The following is a 27,422-nucleotide window of genomic DNA, read 5'->3' on the forward strand; positions in this document are numbered from 1 at the left end:
TAGAAAACTGACCAGACCTCTTGTTAACTTGTACTTTGAAGTTACCAGGACGTCTATGTCACCCTCCTTTCTGATAGTGATTCCTTCCCATGATCCATTTGTAAGTGTGCCCTGTTGCAGGTGTCTGTGCCATTATACACATGTGCACACATGCACATGCATGCACACGCTAACACAAGCATACTCACACACATACACACACTAACACATGCACACATGCATACGCACATATACTAACTCAAGCATCCACTAGACACACACACACACGCCATTACACGCACACGCACACATGCACACATGTACCTGCACATGCATACATGTAATAAAATAAAAATTCGTGGTCGAGGGCTGGAGAGAGGGCTCAGCAGTTAAGCACACTCTTGCAGAGGACCTGGATTCAGTTCTCAGCACTCACATGTTCTCTCAACTGTCTGTAACTCCAGTTCCATGGGATCCAACCTTTACTACTGGTCTCTGTGGGCACTGAGCGCGCACTTCAAACACATGATGCATGTGTGTAAAACACTCAGACTGGTAAAACTTAACAGATCTTTAGAAAATAACTCAAAATTTGAGGAATTGGATAAAACTAGTTAATACTACTGAAAAAAATGTATATCGGCATTTAACAAACAAAACTGTTCTCCAAGCATGGATCCTTTCTTGAAATGTAGGCTGCCCTGCACGGGGACAGGGATGTGAGAAAACTCAAACTTTTGCTAACCATTCAAGCTTGTCCATTACCTGGACCTGGGTAAAATTGCTAGAAACAATTATCTTTATAATTATAATATAGATCGAATACTAACTGGCAAATTGTCCCCTTGTTTCCCCTACAGCAGCAAGTTTAATTGGTTCTTTTCTTTTTCCCACTGTCTCTCTCTCTCTCTGGGCACAAATGTGCACCATAGTTAATGGAACAATGTGTTTACTAATCAGTCTGGTTTTCCTAGTGTTTAATACCTAACCCCAAAATAATTTATAAAATCATTTATATAATCTAATTAATGTACAAATAATTACAAATATAATAGGCTCTATATAAATATAGGTTATATAAGATGTGTAATAATTACCTGCAGACCCTTACCTGGACAAGGCTGAGAAGTTTTCCTATGTCAAAGAGTGATAATCAGGATACTGTGGAGCATGTGTTAGTCGACTTTGCAAGTGTTTTTTTAAAGTCCTTATATTTCAGGAACATTCCTCAAATTTTGTTCCTTATATAAAAACGTCATTTTTATTTAAAAAAAATCAGTTCTTGGGATCAAACCCAGGACAGTAGGCTAGCCCTCCACCCCTGAGCTATTATCCCGAGGCCCCTCAGTGTTATTCTTGGTCTTTCCCCTCTAGTCCATTTCCAGGGTTTCTAGAAGCTGTTCCTCCCTCTTCCTTGTCCCATCTTTTCACCTAAAATAATAAAATAAATGTAAACTGTATTGAGGCTTTAAAATAAATATTTCCTACACACTTTGACACATGTTATTTCTATTCATAATTCTTAACTAAATTTAGACCTTTTTTTTTATTATTAATCCAATGTGACCTGGAATTTCTGCATTGACAGCACAATGTGAGACGCTGGGCTTATTCACTTTGGCTACAGATAAAGCCATCATCTTGAAAACGGCTCTTTCTGACAAAAAGGTGTTCCTTTGAAATAAAGTCTTATTCAGTACGCTCCTCTTAGAGTTAATGTGAATTTTAGTGCCTCTAATTTTAGATTGAAGTGAAGTCTAGAATAAAACCCACCAGCTGACAATTGAATTTATAGATAGTTGTGAATATTTCAGGCTTGAATAATAGAGCTGTAGAATTTCAGAGACCGAGAGCTAGGGAATTAAGACTGGCTGCGATTTTAGGTTATAACGTAATGGCATCTAGGAAATGTTCGGTGCAATGAGCTCGCAGTGGTTAGGAGACAACTGTGTGCTTTGGGGGATTCTGTTTGGGCTTCATGCAACAAGCTGGAGCAGCGGCCAGTGCGGGGGACGTTCTGCTCCCTCTCTGTTTACCGGGACCAGTAGAGGAGTCATCTGAGAAGCCAAAGTTGACGGACAGTCTCTGCGTCCACCCTCTCCACTGCTGCTGGCTTAGCTATCTTTATTTATGATTTCTGTTGTACTCGGGTTGAACTCATGGCCTCATGCAAATACACTACACACCTGAGCTACATACCCTCAACCTTTGTGTGTGTGTGTGTGTGTGTGCGTGTGTGTTTTGTATATTTGTCTGTGAGAGAGCATTTGTGTGTGTGTGTGTGTGTGTGTGTGTATGCATGTGTGTACAGATGCCCATATATGTGATCCTGTGTGTTGATGTCAGAAGACAGCCTTACTTGTTCATTCTTAGGTGTCATCCACTCTATTACTTTCTCCCTTTTCCCTTCACTTCCTTGTCCTCCTGTTCTGTCTGTCTGTCTGTCTAATCTATCTGCATCTGTCTATACTCTATCTGTCTATCTACCTGTCTTTCTTTCTGTAGGTTCGTTATGTATCTATATAATGTATCTATGTATGTGTATCTATCTATCTTATCTATCTATATGGTATCTGTCTATCTATCCTCTACCTATTTATCTATATGTATATATGTAACTATCAACATATATATATGGCATCTGTCTGTCTGCCTATCTATCTGGCATCTGTCCATCTGTTTGTCTGTCTATCATCTATCACAGTATGTACGTATGTATGTATGTATATATCTATCATCTATCCATTTTCTATTTATCATTTATCACATGTATGTATGAATGTATTTGTCATCTATAAATGTACGTATGTGTTTATGCATGCATGCATGTATGTATGTATGTATGTATGTATGTATGTATGTATGTATCTATCTATCTATCTATCTATCTATCTATCTATCTATCTATCTATCGTTTTGATACAGAGTCTCTCACTAGCATGGAATATGGCAAGTGGACTAGGCTTCTAGCTATCCAGGCCGAAGCATCCCTTGTTTTTGTTTCCCCAGTCCTGAGATTACAAGTGCATGCTCAGGACTTATTTTTTAATGTGGATTCTGGGATTGAATTCAGACAGCATTGTCTTTCTAGGCCTTGTATTTTCTGTTCTGAGATAGCATCGTAGTTACATATACTGGCCTTAAATTCACAGTTTGTAGGCAAGACAAGTCTTAAGCTTGTGGTCCCCTCTTCTCAATCTTGCTAGCACATAGGGTGACAAGCATGTGTCCTCAGGCCCAGGTACGTATGGTTTGAAGACTTTTAAACTAAAAATAATTACGTGTATATGGTAGGAGGTTGTATGCACATGAGGCCAGAAGCCCTGGAGGAGCCCTGGAGGCAGAGAGGCACGCAGCCATGAGTTGAGGGTTGTGGGAACCAAACTCATGTACTTCTGCAAGAGCAGTACATGCCCCTAACAACGGAGCCATCTCTCTAGCCCTCAGTCTTGTTATAGACCATAAACAAGCAGTATTCACAGCTCTGTTGGCTTCCATACAGTTTTGCTCCAAGGCTTGGAGTGAGACTTGAGTTCAGATGCCACTTTTTCCAATTCCTGGCTATGTAATCTTCATTATACTTCAGAACAGCTGATGAGTGATAACCTTCTTCATACTTCCAGTAGACAGACGTTATTAATTAAGGGTACAGTTTATGTTGGAAAAGAACCACACATAACCTACAGCACACATCCAGTTTATTCACTCTCACTGGTGGCTAGAGTGACCAGACCCCATTTAGAAGATCCTGTCTCCATTCCGGGGGGCCTCCTTGGCAGCAACACCCCTCAACTCCCTGTTAGCATCCAGGTTACTGTAAAGTATGGACCGAGACGTTCAAAGAGACAGCTCGCTAAACTCTTCTCATTTTTCATGGATAGGTCTGAACAATGTGTCGTTGACATGTACACAGTGGTGACTTAGCAAATTGCTACCCTGTTGGTTTCTGGCCTGGTTCCTTAATCTCATCATCTATAAAGTTTAGAAGCCCAGGGGAAAAAAAGTCCACGGGGAACAAGGATTGAGATGACTGATTACTGAGTTTATAGAGAAAGGGAGAGGGATGCCTGAAGAAAGGTGGTAAGTTTTGTGACCAGGAAGTTCAACCAGTGTCCCACTGGGGTACTGGACAGGGGCACCAGAAAAAAGGAAAATACTAGGTTGGGGGGCAGGCAGGCAGTGGAAGAGTTCATTGTTAAAGCTTGAGAAAAGAAGGAGAGGGAGACCATCTATGGTTTAGCAACCAATAACTTCTAACCAGTAGCCCAAGATCATAGTGTATGGAAAGGCAGTCCAGTAATAAGTGAACCGCCAATGAAATAGTTTTAAATTAAAAGGAAGTCGGGTTGTGGGGCTGCTGTAAGGCAAGCCGACCTGCTTTCTTTCCAACACTGACTTGAGGAGAACGCCTAGCCCACAGTGCAGGCATGGGGACGAGGAGAAAGGTCTATTAATTACAGTGCTCATTAGCAATGTCAGGGACAAGCAGATGCAGGGGGAGAGGATGCCGCAGCCAGGACTGGCAAGGGGGATCACTTTTTTCTTTCTCTAGCTTTTGGGGAAGGGACAGTACCAGTGGGTAGGTGAAGGCAAGGAGGTCTTTGGGTGGCTTTCTCCCTCTTTCCACACATGGCCATCGGCTTGAGTTCAGGAAGAAGAGAAGTGCCGACAGGGAAAGATACTTGAGGAAGAGGTAAAGTCCTGCCTGCCCTTGCGCTTTGTTTTTGAAAGTGTCCACTTGGAAGAGCCACGCAGACATTTCTGATAGGAAATCCCATAGTACCATCAATGGGGGAGGGAGACGCGGAGGAGAGTATGAAATTTGTTCGGTGATAAGGCATCATTTGATTTATAGTGAAAGTGATAATTGCATTCATTCGGTTATACTGTGACTACTCCCCCAAATTCCAGAGAATGACCATCATGCACAGTGGGATCCCCATAAATCAACTTTCCACTGGGAAGCAATTATCTGAGTCCCCTTCTCAACTGTCACCTTTTCATAGTAGCATCTAGGGTTCTTAGAGGCTTGGCTAAGAGGAGCTTTACACCGTGGTGAGGCAGAAAGCCAAGAGGACCAATTATGTCTTTACGTCTAATTACCTGTATAGAAGTCTACCCACTTATGGGGCCAATGGAGAGAGAGGGGGGGTGATGTGGTTCTTCTAGGTTAGAGAAATAGTTTGTCAGATTAGGTACCTCGTCTCAGAGCCTTGCATAAGGTTATGGGGTTTTTATGCTCTTAAGAGGGAGTCAAGGAGAGGCCCATCATAAATCTAATTTTTCTAAAATGAGGAGAGTCTTTCCGATGCTACTGCTCAGAATGTCTCCGATTTCCTAACTCACAGGTACCGTGCAGTCTAGGTGGAATTACTGAGTCATCTTTCAACACCTCTCTCCCTCTCCCTCTCCATCTCCCTTTCCTTCCACTCTCCCTCTCCCTGTCTCTGTCTCTCTGTCTCTGTCTTTCTCTCTCTCTTGCATGCACGTGGGCGAGTGTACACACACACACACCACACACAGACACACACACACACACACACACACACAGATTATACACTAATCCATTATATCAATCTCCCACTATGCTTTGTGAGCTGGTGCTCACAGGACATCCTTATGGGGCCTGAGAATACCTGCTCTGGCTGGAAAAGAAACGTTGGATCCTTTTTATTGTAAAATGAACACAGCGTCATGATGTGGAGTGGAATATAGAGTGGAGATAAATGCAATTTGAGGGAAGACAAGGACTTTGCAAATCACCACTGCTTTGTTGATAAATTCAGGATCCGGAGAGCCAGGGTAGCACTGACAGTGGTTCAAGAGAAAGATAAAATAAAAGCAACTGGACCCTTTAGAGCCTTTGTTTATGGCCTGTCTGGGAGCTTTGATGTAACCCTGTCATGCCCTTATGCTGATTACCTTCTTGTAGAACAAGAGATATTGACTGGAGAGTGAATGATGGGTAGTCCCAGCCCTTAGGAAGCTCTCTTAAATAGCAATGCCTTTAACATACCAATATTCTGCTCTCCTTCCTCTCTGCCATGTCTTTGCGTCTACATTGTTGGGACTCAGTTTGACAGTCTCTCTCTTCTCTCTCTCTCTCTCTGTTTCCCCCTCACTTTCAGGCTTCTCTGCAGAATGTCAAACAAAGATCGACACATTGATTCCAGCTGTTCGTCCTTCATCAAGACGGAACCCTCCAGCCCAGCCTCCCTGACGGACAGCGTCAACCACCACAGCCCTGGTGGATCTTCCGACGCCAGTGGGAGTTACAGTTCAACCATGAATGGCCATCAGAACGGACTGGACTCGCCACCTCTCTACCCCTCTGCTCCTATCCTGGGAGGCAGCGGTCCTGTCCGGAAACTGTATGATGACTGCTCCAGCACCATCGTAGAGGATCCCCAGACCAAGTGCGAATATATGCTCAACTCCATGCCCAAGAGACTGTGCTTAGTGTGTGGCGACATCGCCTCTGGGTACCACTATGGGGTTGCCTCATGTGAAGCCTGCAAGGCTTTCTTCAAGAGGACGATTCAAGGTGAGTGCCACCTCACTCTACTCTATTTCTTTTCTCTGGGACTCATTCTCCTATTTCATACCATGCATACTAATAATTCTATTTTGTGTAGAAAACATAAATATGGAGGATGCATATAATAATCCCTCCCCAGCTGCTCACCATGTGCCTTCCTGTTCCACTACAGAGCTCTTTGTAGTCAATGATGATGAGGACATTTCAGAGAGCATAGTAGGTCTGAAGAACAGCTGAGCAGTGTGTAGTAGGTTCACCGTCCATACATTTCTCACAGATGTTAGGAAGTGATAAAATTTAAACCAATGTTTCTCTAACCTGCTCATGTTTTAAAGCCCCTTGGCAATCTCACCAACACGTGGATTACTGTTTCCTTTCTCCAGAATTTCTGGTTCATTAGACCTGTGGTGGTCCCTGAGAACTTACATCCTGCAAAAACAGCCAAGGATGTTGATCCTGGCAGTCCAGGGGTGGCCATTTAAGAAACACCACTCTCGATATATTTATCATGAACTCAACATCTTTTCCTTGTATCTGGATATATGTTTCCAATGTTTGTGAATGAACTTCTGCAAAAATTGTACCAAGGAAATTGCATTTAAGTACAAAACATACCCCAAACAAATACCAGGGATGCATAGCCACACCTTAACAAATTTGTAGATTTAGAAATAACATGATTACTTCCTGTGCAAAATGTTGAATGATTGAAATTTTATCTTCTCCTGTAAACTAGTCATATACAAATATAGAACCCATATATATTTGGGCAGAAGCACACTAGTTATTCTGCTCATGCTACACACACACACACACACACACACACACACACACACACACACACGCACGCGCACACACACAAAGATAAATTTATATATCTATATATTTTATATCTATCTATCTATCTATCTATCTATCTATCTATCTATCTATCTATCTATCTATTGAGACCAGACAGACAGATATAGGCAGGGAGAGAGACACATAGATGATAGACATGTCTATGTTGGAATTGAACTCAAGCTCTTTTGTATGTGCTCTACCATTGGGCAACACCTATAGCCCCTAATTTACATATGTTCAATAGCCAGTCTTATACACAGAATCTAACTTCTTATATATCCATACTTCTCAAGCTTTTCTGATTATTGGGAATTTCCAGGAAACAATATTCTTAAATATTTCTTCCAGGGCTTGAGCCCCTAGTATCTGTAGAATTGGTCTTGGGTATGGCCAGGAAAGGAGGAATTTTTGGTAGCTTCCTAGGTCATCTTTAATGTAGAGTTAAGGTGACAAGTCAGTGCCCTAGGCTGTGTTAATATACCAGTGGTCCTCAGAGTGCGATGACTGTGTCAGAACTGTCAGCATCACCAAGAAATGTTTTAGCTATGCAAACCTCCTTGTAAGCTAACCCAATGAGAGTCTCTGGTGCAAGCCTGGAACTCTGGGGTCCACAAAGACCCCTAGGTGTGGAGGTTGGGGAATGTTACCCTGAATCATACTGATGTTGATTTACCAATGGCATCCTACCATTCATCTGATGCTCTTTGTGGAATAGAAGTAAAGTCAGATTATTCAGACCCTTGTTGGTCATAATACCTTGGTTTCTAAGGTATAAAAGAGGTATAGCTTGCTTAGCACTAATACTTTTGACGTATTTTAATAAACGGTGACTTTAGAGTATCTTATTTGCATGTGGAGTAACTTCCCTACCCTTGCTTTCTGTTGTGTTCGGCCCTGAGTGCTGCAGATGGAAGACAGCTTCATACGTGCACAATCCATGCTAAAAGCATGCTACCCCGTTGGACCACACCCCCTTTCATCTGTGTTCTTTCGTGCAGTGTTTTCATCATGGCTGAGAGCACAGGGTTTACAGACAGCACACAAATATGGTGGTCGAGTGTGAGGCTCATTTCTAGTTCGTGCTTCCCATGGCTGAAAGTCATTGGGCAGTTTTTACAGAGCATGTGCCATTCAAGAGGGAGACACTTTCGGGAACTTTGAGAAAGCATGCACTGTGCAAGGCATCATGGCTGTTACAGTATGAAGCAGATATTTCATAGAATCTGGTGGCTTGAAGAGAAATCAATCCAAGTTTGTGTAGTGGATTTACAAACTCATTAACCACCGATGGCTGCATCTTCCCATTTTCTCAGTCAAAGACCTGCTTTATTTTTTTTCTTATCAAAATCCTCCAGCCCTTGGGTTATGTTTTAAACACCCATACCTAGTACCATACTGGGGACAATGCTTAAGGAAAGATGAAATACAAAGTCCCAGTAGAGGTTGAAGATGTGGCTCAGTGACCCAGCATGGACTTAGCATGGACAAGTCCCTAGATTCAATTTCTTTTACCACTGCCAGGGACAACAGTAAAGGTATTCCTTAGGGTATTTGGACCAAATACATCTTCATCCCATTGACTGACAATTGCAAAAACCAAGGAAAAAAACCACCTCAAATCTTTGATTTGTTTTAGCAGTCATTGGCCAACATCGCTATACTCTCAGGATTGCAGAGTATATAAAATCCAAATTGCTAGTAATTTCTGCTAAATTTGGATAGCTTTTGACTTGCCATGAGGATAAATGTTTCGGGATGCATGAACAAGTACAGGTTAGGCTGATACAAGTTGTAGGCTCTTGAGGTATAAAGCAGGACCATTTACCAACAAATATTTCCAGAGCCTTCATGATCTGGTCAGTGTGCTGGCCAGAATTTCATCTTCTCAACGTTTTCTGGATATCCTACTGGGTCTAAGTGAATTCTTCCTATACAAGTCCTTTGGCTTATTAGGGTACCGACTTCTTGGCGTAGTGATGAGGATTAGGCTGCTCTTCAGTCCTCTTTGTTGAGACAGAATATGTGAGAGGAGAAGAATACCCATAGTTGTCTATGGATTATTATTTCCATGTAAACAGAATAGTTACTGACTGAGCAGCCCCTGGCCCAAAGCCACCAGTGTTGTGGGTGTGATTACCCTTTAGGATGTCAGCCGGTACTCAGAGCTCAGAGGAGCACTGCGCAGGATGATGCTTGGCATGGATGCAGAGGGACGGATTTTCCTCCACATTGGAGAGAGTGAGTTTCAAGGATCTTGAGCAGGAGACAGAGATGTCACTGTCCCGATTAGCACTCTGGTCTTGCCCACCTGGCTGTGCTTGGAGCTGGCAGCTGGACCACACTCTGTATGGCTACCCTGCTAGTCGCATCACCAGGCTTCACACTGTGCCGCTCACTTAGCCCCAAAAAGGCAGTGAGGCAAATAAAGGGATTAAATTGTGAAAGTATAATGTAATAATTAGGGCGGTAATTGTAAGGAAGATTGGAACAAACCCACCTTTTTGTGGCCAAACAGTGGAAAGTGACTGAACTCTGAAGATGTTGAAAGAGCTCAGGCGAATTGCAGCCCCACATGTCCGTGTTCCCTGGAAGGGGCAGAGTGTGGCTCTGAGGACTCAGGGCAACATCGAAGCAAATTATCATTGACAGGTAGTACTGTCCCCTCCCCTCCCTGTGAACTCTTCAGGGAAGGAGCAGAGATTACATAACTCCCCTTGAGAACCAGGCATGACTAGTTCTGTCTCACAGCCCCGATGGCCAGGACATTATGTAAGTGTGACTTCTGTCCCACCAGGGTCTGGTGCTGGTCTCTGTGACTTCCTGAGGGACATGATTCCAAAAGCTAATCTGTGCAGTGCCTCTTAAGAACCTTGCTTTCTCCTATAATGACTTACTTGGTGGATTTAGTTGGTTAATGATGAGTAATAAATATGAGATTTCAGAGGATGGACAAGAAAACACATCCTATAATAAAATGTAGCCCAAATCTAAAACTGAAAATAAAACCAATTAAAATCAGTGTAAAAACATATTTTCAAAAAGTTGAACCAAAACAAATAAACAAAGAACTCCCACCAGCATTTGGGAACACTGAGGCAAGAGACTGTAAATTTGAAGTAGGCCTGGTCTACGTAGTAAGAGCCCACCTTAAAGGAAAAATTAAAATAAAAGGAAAAAAGGTGGATCAAATAAGTCGTAAAGTTGGAACTAAACATACACCGAGGCTGCTCTGAGGAAACTATTGGGAATTGTCCTTTCTGAAGCCGACTGTGGAATTCACTTTTGAAGAGGTAATTAATTACAGATTTCACTGAATACTAAGAACAAAGGCATATCCTATTTGTTAATTATCAAGAGGAACTCCTGGCTAGGTGAGGAGTGGGAGGATTCAAGGATTTGGTTTTGGAGGCATTTTGCTTAGTTTGCGGGGAGCTAAGGATGCAACCCTGGGCCTCATGTATGCTTGACTACACCCCAGCCATTAAGATGCATGACAGATACTTGCACTGACTTTGACATTTCTGTCAGATGTAACCCCAACAGCTCCTAGGATTGCAAAGGCTGCCGTGCTTCCATTGTTAGTAATTTGGGAGGTAGGAGGCTGTTACCCCCCACCCCCATTCTACTTTTGGCTGTCGTGATCCATATATAAATAGGAAAGGTTTTATTTATCTTACATTATTTTTGTTGATGTTGTTTTTCCTTGTGCCTAGCAATTTTCTCTGTATTTTTTTTGGGGGGGATGGGGTAGAGGAAAGAAAACATTTGCCAAACAAGTCAATACATGTTCCATTACTTAATTTAACAGAGAGCGCTAGGCTGCTAAAGCTATTATTCCAATATTAGAGTAAAGAGGAAAGGTTTTATACACAATGCCACCCCAAGTTCTTATTGGAATACTAGAGATAAAGTCCCTCGCCATTTCAAAACCTAAATCATGTTTGAGCATACAGGATTTGGGGTTCAATGGTCAAGGGGAGAAGGTTTACCTAGCATATATAAGGCCCTAGCAATGTAGGCTGTCCTGTCAAACACACACACACACACATATACAACACATACAGACACCACACACACACATATACAACACATACAGACACCACACACACACACACACACAAAATACATACACATAAAACATACATACACACACAAAGCACATGCACACACAAAACACACACACAAAACACACACATGCACACACAACACAATACAGACACTGCACACACACCACACTACACATACACACATGTACACTCACATGAACACACAAATAAAACAAGACATAGGAAAAATTAAACAAAGGAAAGAGAATCTTGGACCTTGTGTTAAGCATTGAGTTTCCCACCGAGCCTAGTGGTGCGTGTGTTCAGTCCCAGTCCCTGAGGATGCTGAAATGAGAGGAGGTGAGTGCAAGGCTAGCTTGGGCTACACAGTAGGATCCCATCAGTAAGAAAAGTGTTCCAGATGTAGCTCATGTCTGCACACTTGACTTGCATGCATAAGGTCTGGCCGTTAGCCTCTCACACCTCAAAAATAAGAAACATAGTGATGAAAAAAAAAACAGCATCACACACACACACACACACACACACACACACACACACACACACACACAGAATCAATGTGGGGCTTAAGGGTTGAAAATCTGTTTGGACAGATTCTAATTTGAATACTGAGGCCTTTGACAATACTTTGACTTCCAGATTTTTTTAAACAGCTTAAGAAGTTTAATGAAAAAGAAATTATATAGACCACAGACCCTAATCCCAAAATACTTAATCTCTGCCTAGTCCAGTACTTGTCAAAAATCTTCTGAATAGACCATTAGCAACCAAAGTATCAACATCCCATATGTGTAAATATGTTAAGGTCATATGTCAGGATTTATGGCTGAATAAAATGTCCTATTTTCTTATTGGACCAAACACACTTTCGGTGGCAGGGAGGTCTGTTCTGTAGTTTTCATTTTGGAACTTCTGGAGAGTTTGTGTCCCAAAGTAGCAGTGGAAGATATATCTAGTGATAGCCTCCAGCCCAGCCGCTTTCCTCTGTCCCACCATCTTGTTCTATTCATGCATTGAAAGCTTTGTTCACCATCTCCAAGTCCAATGACCATCTCCAAACATCCGCCCCAGTCACCACGAACACCTCATGACCAGTGCTCACTGGCTGTCTTACTGAGGGTTTCATTGCCATGAAGAAGCACCATGACCAAGGCAAGTCTTATGAAGGACAACATTTAATTGGAGTTGGCTTACAGGTTTTAAGTTCTATCCATGAGTACCATGGTAGGGAAACATGGGAACATCCAGGTAGACACAGAGCTAGAGGAGAAGACTGACTTCCAGGCAACTAGAAGGGTCTCAGAGCCCACCCCCGCAGTGACACACAACAAGGCCACACCTACTTTCAAAAGGCCACGCCTCCTAGTAGTGCTTCTCCCTGGGCCAAGTGTATTTAAACCACCACAACAGCCATGGTATTTGGTCCAGTCCCACTTGGAGAAGATGTCTTCCCAGAGAGGTTACTCAGATGTGGCTGGGCTTGTGCCACCTAGCCAGACAAAGTGAGGGTCACAGGGACTCAAGATTTAGGCTGTATGACAGTTGTTCTGTGTCATCTCCTTGGCCCCTTCACAAATTCCTTATTAGAGAGGCACACTCTCCAGTGTCTACAGCCTCAGGTACTAAGAGTCCCACCCTACACCCTAAACATAAAGATCAGACGCTGGTTCTACAGCCCCATGAGGAGAAATGGCACCCAGGCCCTGCCTTTGGTGCTGCCCACTGCTTCTGCCAGTGAATTATTTTGTGTGACTCCTTGTGGAATCGAGTTTTGTGATCCTGGAGAAAGGTCTTTCAAAAAATACGGAATGTATGTTTTGCTTTTGTTTTTTAACCACCATGCGCAACCACAGTTAGACCAAACTGTAACAGTAGAGAATATCAGAGCTCACACACTGAGAGAACGTATCCTATGAGCTTCCAGAGAAATCTGTTAAAATATCTCCTACTTAAATAGAACATGGGGAAAATAATTATAGCACTTTATAGTAAATGTCAACTTAAAAGCTCAACCAGGCTCTACAATTAAAATCCAAAATAATACAGGAGTGTCTGAATTGACTTGATAAATCTCAGTGTGATAATCAGCTTCAAGGCAGAATTGAAGGCAGAAGTAATATTTCAAAAAGAATCACTGTCTATAATTCATTTGCTTTAACTTAGAACTTGAACTAGTTTTTGTGGTACATTTAATTGGCTTTCCTGCTTTTTCTTGCAGTTGATTCTACTTCTGGCTAATCTGCTTTGAATTGCGTTAATGTTGCAAATTCTAAATCACACATGGGATCTCATGCCTACATTATTATCCCTTGCTTGTCCAGTGTTTATTTTCCTAGTAAGAGTATTATGGACTTTCCATGTGGGTGGAAAGTTCACCCTTCTCTCTCTTTGACCGAGAGAGGCAGCAGCTAAAGATTCATTTCCCACGCTTTGCCCAGACTCTCAGGGAAGCTGTCCTATTGATGGGGCTGTTGAAGGACATTGGTCAGCTGACTTCTGCAAGAAATGGACCAGACAGTAAAAGTTAGATTACTTAGAATATGAGTTTCCTGAGGGTGTGTGGGCTGGGCATATTTTCTGTCCTGCACGGACTCCTTTGTTTTATTTGTGTAGCTGTTTAAAAAAATAAAAGTACTTCAAGCCTGAATCATAAGAACACGAGGGCGGGGCTCCGTTGGACTTCCTCAATATAGCTGGGCTACATTCTGTCTAGATGCGAACTCTCCTGCTGGCAACTGTGTAGGCGGAATTAAGCAATAAGGTTCACACTGCAGGATCTCCTAGTCAGCTTGTGTATGTGTCCTTTATTGAAAGAGGTGTTAAGGTCACAATGTTGATGGTTTTTCAAATTGTCACCCCATCTTTGTGAGTATTTTTACTTTCACAAGAATCAGAAATTTTCTTTTAGTATTTCCACTGTTTATGTGTTTCTTTTCTTTCTTGTTTAGCCCTGTATGGACCATTCACCTATGACAATTATGATACGTGTGTGTGTGTGTGTGTGTATGTCTGTGTGTAATCATACATGTATAAGTTTGGATATGCATGCATATGTACACAAACACATGAATATGTACATGTGTACATGTGTTCATATGTATGTATATACATAAATAAATGTGTGCACATATAGGTACATGTCTGTGCACACATGCATATGTGTATCTGCACAAATATATGTCTGTGTGTATATGTACAGGTACATTTATGTGTATATATGCATGTGCATGTTCCGATTTATGTTTGTGTGCATATATACAGGCATATATGTATGGCTAGTTGTACACATGTATGATAATCTATGTGTATGTCAGTTTGGTTATATGTAAGCATATGTATGTGTAGTAGCTAGTGAAGCATAAAACAGAATCAGTGCAAATTAAGATAAAGTCATTAATGCTTGATTTTAAATGTTGGTTTTTTGGATTGTGTAAAGCCAGAATGATGATTCTCTGAGATTAGGTTGAAATCCTCTCACTGTGTAGCTCCTGCCTCAGCCTCCTGAGTGTAAGCATTGCAACAGCACAATGTCCCATGTGTGGTCAGTTTTGATCTAGGGCCGGCAAATGAAAACTCAAAACCCTTACTGCATTTTCCCCTCTCTGGTTTTACAGTAGAAACCCCCGTGTCAGAAGCAAGAACACCAAATACTGTTTGTGTGCATTTTAGGAATATGGCGCGCACGCTGCGTTTTTGAAAGCCACTTGAATGTGCGTATTATTTTGATGTCTAGTTTCAGAGTGTCTGTTCCAGTTGCTAAGAAGTCTGTTGGTGAGGGTGTGAGGGATTCAGAGAGGAAATTCTAAAAATCACTAGTGAGACATTTACTTCATTCTGTGGCATTGGTGACTGAACCGAAGGGCCTTGACCCCTTTGAGGCAAATGTAAGATGAGCTATATTCCCAGATGCAGTGGAACTCCTAGCACCACATTTAATGCCTGGCTGTATGTACACTGTCAAATATTGCAAGCAGAATTAACCTTTGGAATAATCTCTCTGCAGCCTAGCCAGGCCCATACTCTACCACCATGTCACGTCAGAATGTTTGGGGAGAAAGGAGAAGATATGATGTGATACCACATGTATTATTATTATTATTATTATTAATTTTTAAGTTATCTTAGGGTAAGAATGTATATAGATCAGTGATAGAGCAGTTCCCTGTAATACACAAAGTCGCACCTCCGGTCCCCAGCACTAAAACAAACAATTATACAAAGGGCTTTGGCTATGACTCAGTTGGCATCCATGAACTTTTGGGCCCCATCCCCAGCACCACAAAGAATCCAGGCGTTGTGGCATACGCATGTAACTCTAGCAGTCTGAAGGTGGAGGCAGGAGGCTCAGAAGTTCCTCACCCATGCAGAGATTATCAGGCCTGCCTGGGATATGTCAGACTCTGTCTCCAAAACAGAAATACCACCGTGCTGTAATTGCAACGACACAGGGGCAATGGCTATAACTTAAAAAAAAAAAAAAAAAAGAAAGAAAGAAAAAAAAGCCTTTTAGTCATCTCTAAAAGCGTGCTGCTGACTTTGTATTTTAAATGAGACTCTAATATAGGTAAATGGAAACACTCTATTAGTGCCCTTGAAATAGGGCCTGTGCTACAAAAACCTAGGAAAAATAAAGCTGCCACTAGTAATAAATTATCTTTACATATGCATGGTGGGCTCTGGGAATCAAACCCAGGAACTCAGTAAAAGCAGCACCTGCTCTTAACTGCTGAGCTAGCTGTCCCTCTGCCCCCTGCCCAGCCTTTTTTATTTTATTATCTTTTTACTTTAACATACAGATGTGCATTCACAGCTCGCTCTTACTCGTTCTTGTGAACCTCTGTTTAACCAAATCTCCGACTGGAAACTCTGATCAAGTTCTGGGACTGGAGCTAGCAGGAGGCCGGTTTCCTTCCAGAGTGGCACAGGGCCCTAAGCCTGTCTTACACACCCTGCCTGAGACACTCTTACTGGAGGAGCGGTCACTTTGCCTCTGTTATGCTGAGGATTTCATCCAGAGCTCTGCTTCTTCCCCCTGGCGCAGTCCCACCTGACCCAAGAAGGTTTGGGTCTGTCCCTCCAAGTCTCAGTCATCATGGTTCATTTCAGTCCTGGCCAGTTTGCCATGTAGAATCTTTGCCCTGCTACTGGGATCTCTCAGGGAGTGAGGTGATCTGATATTTTGCAGTTTGAGGGACTTTTCCCCAGCACCTCACTGCCATCAGTATTATCTGTTGACTGTTGAGGTAGAAGGCAATTCTTTGATTACAAGATAAACTCAAACAAAGGAGCCAGTACCTTTTCTGACTTCTGGGATAGCTCTCCTTCTGGACATCCCTTGATTAGAAAACAAGTCTTTTAAAAAATGCATTATCATTGGTTGCTTTGATGCAATATTTTACACTTAGCCTCATTTTGAACTTGCAGAAATTCTCCTGCCTCAACTCTCAGACTCCTGAGAAGTTTATAGGCACATTTTCCCCCAGAATTTTTGTTTGTTTTTGTTGTTAAGACAAGGGCCAGTAGCTTTGAACGTGCAGTGTTATCCCACTTGACCATGGCTGACTAGCCGTAACAAATTAGACCTGCTTAGAAGGCTTCAGCAGACATTAACTGCTTTAGGGTAAAACTTTATGCTTTGTGGCTTGAAGATGCTTGCTTTTACATCATGAAACAATTTCTTCCACCAAGTCAAACTTAGCTATGGATAAGTGGAGTTAGAGCAGATGAGAGTGTTCCCCAGAAAGAAAGAGACAGAATTCTTGAGAGTAGGGTGTCAGGGGCTCCTCTGGTCGAGGTGTCTTTCTGGTGATCAGTGAAAAGATGTGGGTTAATTCAGTCTTGAGACCCAGAAGGAAGCAAACATACTCTGTTAACAGTCAGAGTCCAGGGCCCAGGGCAGGGCTCAGTGGTTGAGTCCTTGTCTTCTCAATGTGAGGTCTTGAGTTTTCACAGTCAGCCAATAGATCAATTAATCTGCCAATCAATCAATCAGCCAATCAGTCAATTGATCAATGGGAAACACACACTTTGAGGTCTAGGCATAGGGCAGGGTTGTTCTCCCCTTTATTACTTGATGAACCTAAATAGCTTCTTAAGACTTAAAGGTTTTTAGTCACTTTCTTGTGACCTGAATTAATCCATTTTTAATCATTACTATGGGATACCAAACATTCTGGTCACTGGTGTGTACTCAAACATTCTAGAACTTTCACCTAAATGCAAAATTTGGGTGAGGGATTCTGGCGAAGAATTTGGAGCTTACATCCAGATGCATTCGTTTGCTTGGTACTGGAGATTAAATCTGGGCCCTTAGATATTCATGGTCTTCCAGGAAGTTCACTCTCCATCTCTAAGATTGTAATCAGAAGTTATGATATTGGAGCTCGGTTTTAGTTACACTAAACCTAAGTTACAAAAACCTAAGTTTGGAACATTAGCCACTTCAACTATACAAAGAGATGGTGTCACCTGTGTTCATGTGGCTGAGTAGCTGTGACCCTGGCACTGTCCCAGACACAACTCCCTTTGTTTTCCTGCCACCAGCCCTGGGCAGCTGCACCCACAGAACCCTAACATAACCATAGCCAGGAGGACCATGCAATATTAGTTTTCGGGTGCTAGACATGGAATGGGGGCCTTGCAGATGGTAGGGATTGTTCTACCTTGGTTAAATCCCAAGCCACAGTGTTTATCTTTTCCTTTCCTTTCCTTTCCTTTCCTTTCCTTTCCTTTCCTTTCCTTTCCTTTCCTTTCCTTTCCTTTCCTTTCCTTTCTTTCCTTTCCTTCCTTTCCTTTCCCTTCCCTTCCCTTCCCTCCCCTTCCCTTCCTTTCCTTCCTTTCTTTTCCTCTCCTTCCCTTTCTTTCTTTTTTTTTTTTGGTGTGGCTGTCACTCATTCTACAACCCTCAAAGTCCATCCATGGTATGTGGTGTGTTCCAATGTGTCCTTTTGAAAACCAAATCACAATCCATTGTGTATGTGAGGCTTTAAAAAAATTCCATTCATCTCCTGATGGACATTTAAGATGTATCCACGCCGTGGATATTTAAGTAATGAGTGTGCAGCTGCATGCGCAAATATCTACGCCGGATGCCATGTTCTGACCTGAAGGCTGACATAAGAGGGTCCAATGTTCCATGCCCGCCTGGCTGTGTAGCTCCTTCGAGGTCACCCTGGGCAAGTGAGCCAATCCTGTGCCACGACGGAAGGTGTGGATTAGGCATAGCACACCTGCCCGGCATCTGTAAGACTCTGACGCGATCCCTAGTTCCAACTTCTGGCCCCGCCCGTGTATTTTTAATCCATTTGAAATTTGAGGAATGTCTTTACTGTTTCCTACACCACTGTGTCCCCTCTCCTGCATCCTCTCCAGTGCTTGTCACTTCTTGTCTCATTGACTTTGATGTGATTGTTTAAATATTTTTTAGGAATTTCCCACGTGCCCAAATTTAAAGTTGGGTGTTGTTGCTGTTGTTGTTGCTGTTGTTGTTGCTGTTGTTGTTGCTGTTGTTGTTGTTGTTGTTGTTGTTGTTGTTGCTGCTGCTGCTGCTGCTGTTGTCTTTTACCTCTTAGGATTTGCTCACAGGTAATCACTTGAACAGGCAGTCTACCTAGTTTGGGTCAGTTTTCTAACTTGTCATAGTAATACTATAATAAAGTAAGTTATGGGTGGTTCTGAGCTGCATGACACAGTTGCCAGGAATTTAACTCAGGTCAGGTCCTCTGCAAGCCTAGAATGTACTCTTAACTGCAGCCATGTGGCCACTGTCCATACTGAATACATTAGTTTTTGCCCTGAGCTCATGTTGCGTTAATGCTTCTTGTAGTCTTGCATATCATCCCGGGACAGCAGTGATAGCATCCCTACTCACTTCTCTAGCTCCAGAAACTGGAGAGTCCTGAGCAAGTGGCTCTCAGGAAAACCAGAGCCCTCAGTCCTGGCTCTGACTTCTACACTAAAGGTCTTTAAAGCATTGGGTAATTTCAGACTGTATTTTGCTCGAGAGATTGTAGTCGGTGAGCAATTTTTTTCCCCACTACGTTGTTAAAATAAAATGAAAGTCTGGAATTAAGAATAGTACAAAAGCCGTGATTAGATAATACGAAGGTTTTTAGACAGGAGACGGTCAGGCTTAAGGCTTAAAACTACCCACTGCTTTATCATTCATTCCCAGAAATCCCTCAAGTTTAAAGCTGAGAGCTCAACCCGGCCCTGTCGCCACAGGGCCTTCTGTCTGCGGCCCCTTCTTTCCACACCTGGCTTGGCTAGACCCAGGCTGACCATGAAATAATATATGTCCATGTGCACACACACACACACACACACACACACACACACACAAACACACACACACACACACACACACACACACACACACACACACACACACACACACACACACACACACACACACACTGTTTAGTTTCAAGGGAGAGGCTAGTTTCACTTTTAATTTGGTGTTTTAGACAAAGACTTACTCTAGCCCGCTTCTGGCCTGGAATATGGAGTAATCTCTCTGCCTTGGCATCTCCAGTACTGGGACTGCAGGGCTGAGGCTCTAGACCAGCTTTCCTCAGGTGTTTTGTTGATTGGTTGGTATTTATTTATGTATTTATTGGTGTGTGTGTATATGTGTGTGTGTGTGTCTGTCTGTCTCTTTGTGTCTTTGCATGTTGTCTGTCTGTATTTGCATGTATGTGTGTGTGTGCATCTGTGTTTGTGTCTATGTGTGTATATGTATGTGTATATATGTATATGTATGTGTGTCTGTGTATATATATGTGTATATTTGTCTCTGTGTATATGTATGTGTGTCCATGTGTATGTATGTCTGTATTTGCATGTGTGTGTGTCTGCATGAGTGTATCTGTGTTTGTATCTGTGTGCTTCTGTGTGTGTGTGTGTGTGTGTGTGTGTGTGTGTGTGTGTGTGTCTGGTGTGTGTATCTGTGTTTATGTCTATGTGTGTAGTGTCTCTGTATCTCTGTGTGAGTTTGCATGTGTATATGTGTATAAGCCACAGTACACTATTAGAGGTTAGTAGACAACATTTAGGAATTGTCTCTGCACCACATGTGAGTTTCTGGGAATGAAGCTCAGTTCATCAGGCTTAGCAGCAGCACCTCTCCTCCTGTTTGCTTCGTTTCTATTTGAGGAAGGCCAGAGAGCACGTGGGAGCACATAGGAGCACATTGAGCACAGGAGAGCACATTCAAGCACAGGAGAGCACATGGGAGCACGTGGGAGCACACGAGAGCACATGGGAGCACACGAGAGCAGATGACCATATGCATTGGTGTAGGCAAGATGGCCACATCTGGCATCCTTACCACTTCTATTACTGAACTTGGATTTTGCTGATTGACTGGCTCCTCCTATGTCCACCTCTGTACACTAGGGTCAAGAGAAGGTGTTTCCATACCTGGGTACCAGGGATGTGGATTCAGTTCCTCATTCCTGCTCTTTATCATTGGCCTATTTGCCCAGCCCCTCTTGTCTTTTAAATGTGTATGTTCTAGAAGCTGGATATGTACACTTGCTTACAGCTCACAGGAAGAGAAAAGATGATGTTGGGTATGGAACACAGAAAATTTAACTATGGTCCAGTCAGATGTAATGTTCCCTGTGACAGTGGTGACCCTTCTATAAGAACTTCTGGGGGTTGGGGGTTTAGCTCAGCGGTACAGTGCTTGCCTGCACTGCAAGGCCCTGGGTTTGATCCCAGCTCGAAAAAAAAAAAAAAAAAAAAAAAGAACTTCTGTGAGTTTATCTCTACCCTTATGGAAACTTACAAACTGAGGTGAGGGCTAGCAGTAGCTCATTGGGAGGATACTTGCCTAACGAGTATAAGGCCCTGGATTTAGTGTAGCCCAGGCTAGCCTCAAACTCATGATCCATCTCCATATGTTTCTGCAGCAAACACAATTTTTTTGTTAGACATTTATCAAGTCCTTCTAAATGTATTTTAGAGCATGTCCTGGTGACCACGGAATCTGCTCTCTCCCTTCATGAACAATAGTATTATTCTGGGATCTTCAAACTGGTTTGTGTACAACCCGACACCCGTTGCTTTGGTGACCTGCTCTGTTTGGTTTCTGTGGAATTAAACTAGCCATAGAGCACGGTGGCACAGAGACTAGATGAAGGATTTCTTCCTGAGGTGTTGAGAGATTCCTCTCTCTAAAAGCAACTCTATCCTCCCCCACAGCTGCCCTGGTCCTGTAAGGCAACAACAGCAAAAGACAATGCCAAGATCCACCCTCGCACTCCCATCCCCAGGCTCCTGTGTCAGGCTTCAAAAAATCCTTTCTGTCCAGCCACAGTAGCAACAACAAGGGCTATACAAAGAAACAGAGGTTCAGAGAGCAGGGTGGGTACGATACTTTTCTAAGTTGAATGACAGTCAGTAATGACTTTTAAAAGATTAGAGTTAAGCGGTAATGCCTTGTACTTAAGAGTGCAGGCTTTGGAGCAAATCTTTCTGGGTTCAAACCCTGCCTCGGGCACTTGTGAGCTTTGTGATTCCTGGTGTGTAAACTAGTCTCCAGGATTAGTGCTCCCATCAGCACAAGGGTGTTCCTGAGTGCACATGTCAGTCCAAGGCTACCTGGGGCCATTGGTGTTTGTGGCTATGGCCCTATGTGTCGGCACCTGACTATTCAGGGCTACCTTTAGAAATCACTGTCAAGATATCTTGTAAAGAGCATGAATAAGTATATAACCATCCCTCTCTGGATCATGAAGTCATAGGACTAAACAATAGAGTGTAGCATCTCTTCGGAGAGAACTTGTAAGTGATATAGTCAGAATGTAACATTAGTGTGTATCTTATCTTTTCTAAATGTTATACTCACATGTACATTTTAAAAAATACATACATGTAGACATAGACTAGGACTCAAATGAGGGAGATCATATGGTTTCTTTTCGTTCTGAACATAACTTTTCTCTCTTTCTTTCTCTCTCTTTTCTTGCTATCTAATTTTTTGATGAATAATTGAGTCCTAAACTCGAAAATGGATCAGTCTGGAATAGAATCCCTAAAAGGACAGTTGGGTGGCTACTGTGGTTTGCTCCTGGAAGCCTAGCTGCTTAGGAGAAAGGAGAAAGTGGTTTGCTTGAGCCCAAGGCCAACCTGGGCAACATATTAAGGCGCTGTCTTGAAAGCATTAACAGATAGCAAGTGTTCTCTATGGTCTGTTGACTTCACCATGCACAGCCCTAGGATGCCTCTGTCCTAAAGGAATACATGGCTGCGATGGAGGGGCAATTAGTTCACAGAGACAGAACCGAGCTGGGTAAGTGCCAGGGACGAGCTCCCTGAAAGACAGGCATCAGATGAAGTCTTAGGCTTCCGGGAGCCCCGGAGAACAGCTGTGAAGGTCCGAGAGCAGAAGACCGGAAGGAAAGAACATTTTTATCTTGCTAATCAGCCTACAGTTCATATGAGGAGACTGTGCAAGAACATAAGAACAGAGGACCAAGTCACTGCTTAGATGGATGGACAGTGTCTGAAGTTAATCTCAGACACGGGAGCCGCACCTCCTTGTGAGCACTCCCCATCCCCTCCCAGGAGACCAGAGGGTGACTTTCATTGAGCATGATTGGTCTTTCAAAACCTTCACACCTGATCCAGTCCTAAATCAACTTCTACTGACATCCCAATGTCCACCACCTTGTTGCATACCTCTGTAGAGGTCTGGAGGCTCCCGGAAGCACCAACCCTGCCTGATTTACACTGGCCTGTGGATTGAACCTGGGGCCTCCTGCCTGCCATGTTGGCACTTTTTCAACTAAGCTACATCCCTGATCCTCTCTCTGGGTCAGCAAACCACTCGCTTGTGGTTCCTTTCAGTCCCTTGTCTTTAAGGCATATTTCATTCCTGTTTGGAAATTAAGTCTCTTTCATGTTCAGAATCCAGCAAGGTGTGCTGCCAGGCCATTGTGGCTCTGATATTTTCACCTCAGACCTGAAGTCAGATCCCGAGAACAGATGGGGAAAGACAGCTGGGTATGGCTGCCTGTGGCTGTGACCATAGTGTAGGATAGAGCCCAGAGAAGGAAAAGGGAACAGGGATACAGGACTAGAGAGTTCCCCTGGGGCTTGCTGGCTAGCCAGCCTAAGCTAAAAAGAGACACTGAGATTCAGGTCCAGTGACTGAGCCTGCCTCAAGAAAATGCCAAGGGACACCCCCCCCCACACACACACACACGTGTGTGTCCACACAGGGGCTCTCCCAAAATTCCATGTGCATGACGTGCAGATGTGCTGTGGCCATCATCTATAGCCATTTGGCTTTGTTGATAAAGCTCAGGCAAGTCGGGAGAATAGACAGCAGCTTTGGGATTGACTTTATCTTGGCGAAGAGAGGATACTTGATAAAGATACTCACTTAGGAGCTCTAGGTGCAAGGGCAAGGTTACCCCGTAGGAGTGACTCGAACCAGAGTAAAAATCTGACTGGTATTTTTATTTTGCGATGCCATGCTGATTTCCACCCCTCAACCCTTTCACCGCCAAAGTGTAATAAGTGCTTTAAGGGACTGAAAGGAATCTACAAATTATCTGCTGGCACTGTAGGCTGGAGTTTCGAGCACACCCCGTTATTCCGCCCGCCACAGAGCTATGAGAGATTCTGTCAAGCAGTAAGTGAGGAAATTATGTTGCCTGCAAACTAATCGTACAGAAGACTCTGCAATAAGTAACCAGAGACCAGGACTTTGTGCAAAGCTGCCAGGAGTTATTATAAATTGCTCCACCACTCCCAGCAGCCCAGCGGTAGGACCCCAAGCTTCCCCGTGGGTCCCACCCCTGAGGCAGCAGAGTGTATTACCCTGGCTATCCTAGGCAAAGCCAGGGAAAGTCCAGCCATGTCATTAGCAGCTGCCCAACTCAGTTCCCGACGCCGCCGTCTAACAAATGTGTCCCAGAAAATCATGAGCTGTAATCCATGAAAACTCTTTGTCTACAATGAGAATGCATGCTGGGAATAGGACCTTCTGTGTCTCCTGGCTGACATCACCCAGGATAATGTTCCAGATGCCCAGATAACATTGGAGATTTTAAAAATCAGGTTATTTATTTACTTATATATTTATTTATTTATTGCCTGGTTTCTACTTTTAGTGACTTGGAGGAAAACAAGTGCCCCATAGAGAGGCTGTGCCCCAGTGGGAAGAAAGTCTTTGAACCATTACCAAAGTGTCTGCTACATTGTTATGGGTCCTTGGGGGTGGCACATTTTTAATATAAGATGCCTCTTTTTAATTGACTCCTAAAAGCAACAGGGAAGGTATTTGAAGGGTAAAATCACAGTAGCCTGTAACACCGGATCAAAGATTTTGATGGCTGGGTGACTATAGCCAAAGACAGTGAGCCAAGGAACTCCATGGGGGGCCCTAAAAATGAGGTTTCCCTCTAGCAAATAACTTATTTAGAGACAGGCCGACTTGTTTTTCTAAACATAAACCAGAGTTGCTTACTGAGATCAAGGTTATCATCTTCCTATGCTAAGATTTTCTTAAGACAGAATATTCAGGAAGATCCCCTAAATTGTAACATTACATTCATTGTACACAATTTCTATCCCCCTAAATTGAATATGTGTGTATGTGTGTGTGTATTTATTATGAGGGACACACATATATCTGTATATATGTATATATATATTATGAGGGACACAATATATGTATATATGTGTGTGTATATATTATGAGGGACACATATATATATGTGTATATATATTATGAAGGACACACATATATTTATATATGTATATATATTATGAAGGACACACATAGGTATATATGTGTATATATATTATGAAGGACACACATATATGTGTATATGTATATGTATTATGAAGGACACATATATGTGTATATATACTATAAGGGACACATATATGTATATATGTGTTTATATATTATGACGGATACACATAGGTTTATATGTGTATATATATTATGAAGGACACACATATATGTATATGTGTATATGTATATATTATGAAGGATATAAAAAATGTGGAACTGCCTTGTGAAAAGAGATTTTCTTTCATAAAGGCTTATTCTATCCCAGTCTGACCTTGAACTTCCCATCCCCCTTCCCCTACCTCCAGAGTGCTAGGTTTCAAGCCTGCTTCCACTGCTCCTGTTTTTTGAGTGCTGCTGGAGTTGAACCCAGGATTCCTGCGTACTAAGAAAGCATCCCGGCACCTGACCTTCACTCCAGCCCCATCATGGGGAAGTTTTATAAAGATGTCTTTACACTTCCTGTGGTGTTAGGAAGATCCTTTACACTAGTGTTTACTGACTCATTCTTCAGACATCTTTACCTGTGCGAAGATGCCACTGACTTTCCTAAGTATAATCTCTGTGAGCATGCATGCACACGTGAATGAGTTCATATGTATGTGTGTGCATGTGTGTGTGCACGAGTGCACATGCACATAAGTATGTGCGTGTGTGTATGTATGTGTGTGCATATGTGTGTGCACAAGTGTGCACAAGTATGAAGGCACATGTGTGAGTGCATGTGAGTGTGTGTATGTATGTGTGTGTTCGTGCATGTGTACATGGGTGGTATACATGTTTCCATGGAGAACAGGGGTCAACCTTGGGTGTCACTCCTCAGCCACAGTCTACGTTTTCTTCTTTTGAGACAAGTGAACTCACTGACCTGTGGCTTGCCAACTCTGCCAGACTGGCTGGCAGTGAGCTCAGGTGCTGTGTCTGTCTCTACCTCTCTAGTTCTTGGATGACAAGCTCAGGCCACATTCCCACCTTGCCTCCCTCTCCTCCCGAATCACCACAGCCATTGGTTGGAGATGTTTATGCTTCCTAAGAATTGGCTCCTGCCCTCCACTGTCTTCCCTTCTAGTAGGCATCATGCACATGCAAAGGACTAACAACAGTATGACCTGTCTGTATTCGATGACAGTACTTCAAAAGACAGGCATCCCAGAAGTCATTTCCTGCTAGAATGGTCTGGGAAGTTTTCATAAATGATTGGAATGGAATTGGAGTTGAACACCGAGTCTTGGAAATAATTTTAAGAAGAAAAGAGGGGCAGAAATAGATCATTCTCAGAGGGGAGTTTTGAAGGACGTGTGGCAAAAAAAGAGAAAAAAAAATGGATAAATGAAATTGGCTGGACCTGAAAGTTCATGTGAGGTAATAATTGTGATATTGCCGGAAAAGTAGATGAGAGTTATATTAGGAAAGGACCTTGTGGTAGTTGGATAGCTTCCATTTAATTCAGAAGGGCAGCAGTAATGTGAGCATGCACGCACACGCACACATGTGTGGTGCTGGGGGTTAAGCAGAAGGCCTTAAACATGCTAGGCAAGTGTTTTTATTTATTTTTATCTATTCTATTATTCATTACAGGGTCCAAAGAGCCTGGAACTCTGGGTAGCCCTCATCCCCATCTTCCCAAGTGCTGGGATTTATAGCTATGAACAGCAAGCTTAGCTCCTTTATTTTAGATTAGGGTAGAGCGGTGCTCAAGGCAGCCCTAGGAGGAGAGAGTGCAAACGGCAACACCCTTCCTGGACTAAGGCAGGGAGTCTGGAGGCCAGCGATCAGGACTGGGAACCTGTGCAGGTCCACGTGCGAGCTTGCTTCTGCTCGACCTAATCCCTTGCCATAAAGGATGAGAACATACTCTCTGAAGACGGATGAAGAGGCAGCCAGTCCCACTCGTGTGGGGTGCGCCATGTAGCAGAAGTTGATAGCACTGAGCTGAAGGCATGAGACGGACGCTCAGGCCTCCATGGGAACACGAACCATCATAGCACAGCTGATTTTAGAGACTGGGAATGGCTAGACGTGATGCCCGACAAGCATCTGCTCCCAGTGTTTGACATCGTGGTTCCGTCATTCCTCAGAGTCCCCTATGGAATAAATGTGAGAAAATCGTAGAGAATGGGAGGCACTGGGAGCCGAACACTAACTAGGTCACTGGCATGCGGTTAGCTACTCAGGAGGCTGAGGC

At 43.1% G+C, this 27,422-nt stretch overlaps 1 protein-coding gene across 3 annotated transcripts in view; it reads left to right on the forward strand.

The window, feature by feature from the left end:
- The window catches only part of Esrrg (estrogen related receptor gamma), a 425,933-nt gene that overhangs the window by 245,554 nt on the left and 152,957 nt on the right, over positions 1 to 27,422 (forward strand). For all 3 annotated transcript variants that reach the window (XM_032915690.1, XM_032915688.1, XM_032915687.1), the window contains exon 2: positions 6,108 to 6,523. In XM_032915690.1, the coding sequence (XP_032771581.1) occupies positions 6,121 to 6,523 (403 nt within the window). In that variant the 5' untranslated portion in view covers positions 6,108 to 6,120. The remainder of the gene's footprint in view (positions 1 to 6,107; positions 6,524 to 27,422) is intronic.

The sequence above is a fragment of the Rattus rattus genome, chromosome 10 (genome assembly GCF_011064425.1).
Source record: "Rattus rattus isolate New Zealand chromosome 10, Rrattus_CSIRO_v1, whole genome shotgun sequence".
Classification (NCBI taxonomy): Eukaryota; Metazoa; Chordata; class Mammalia; order Rodentia; family Muridae; genus Rattus; species Rattus rattus.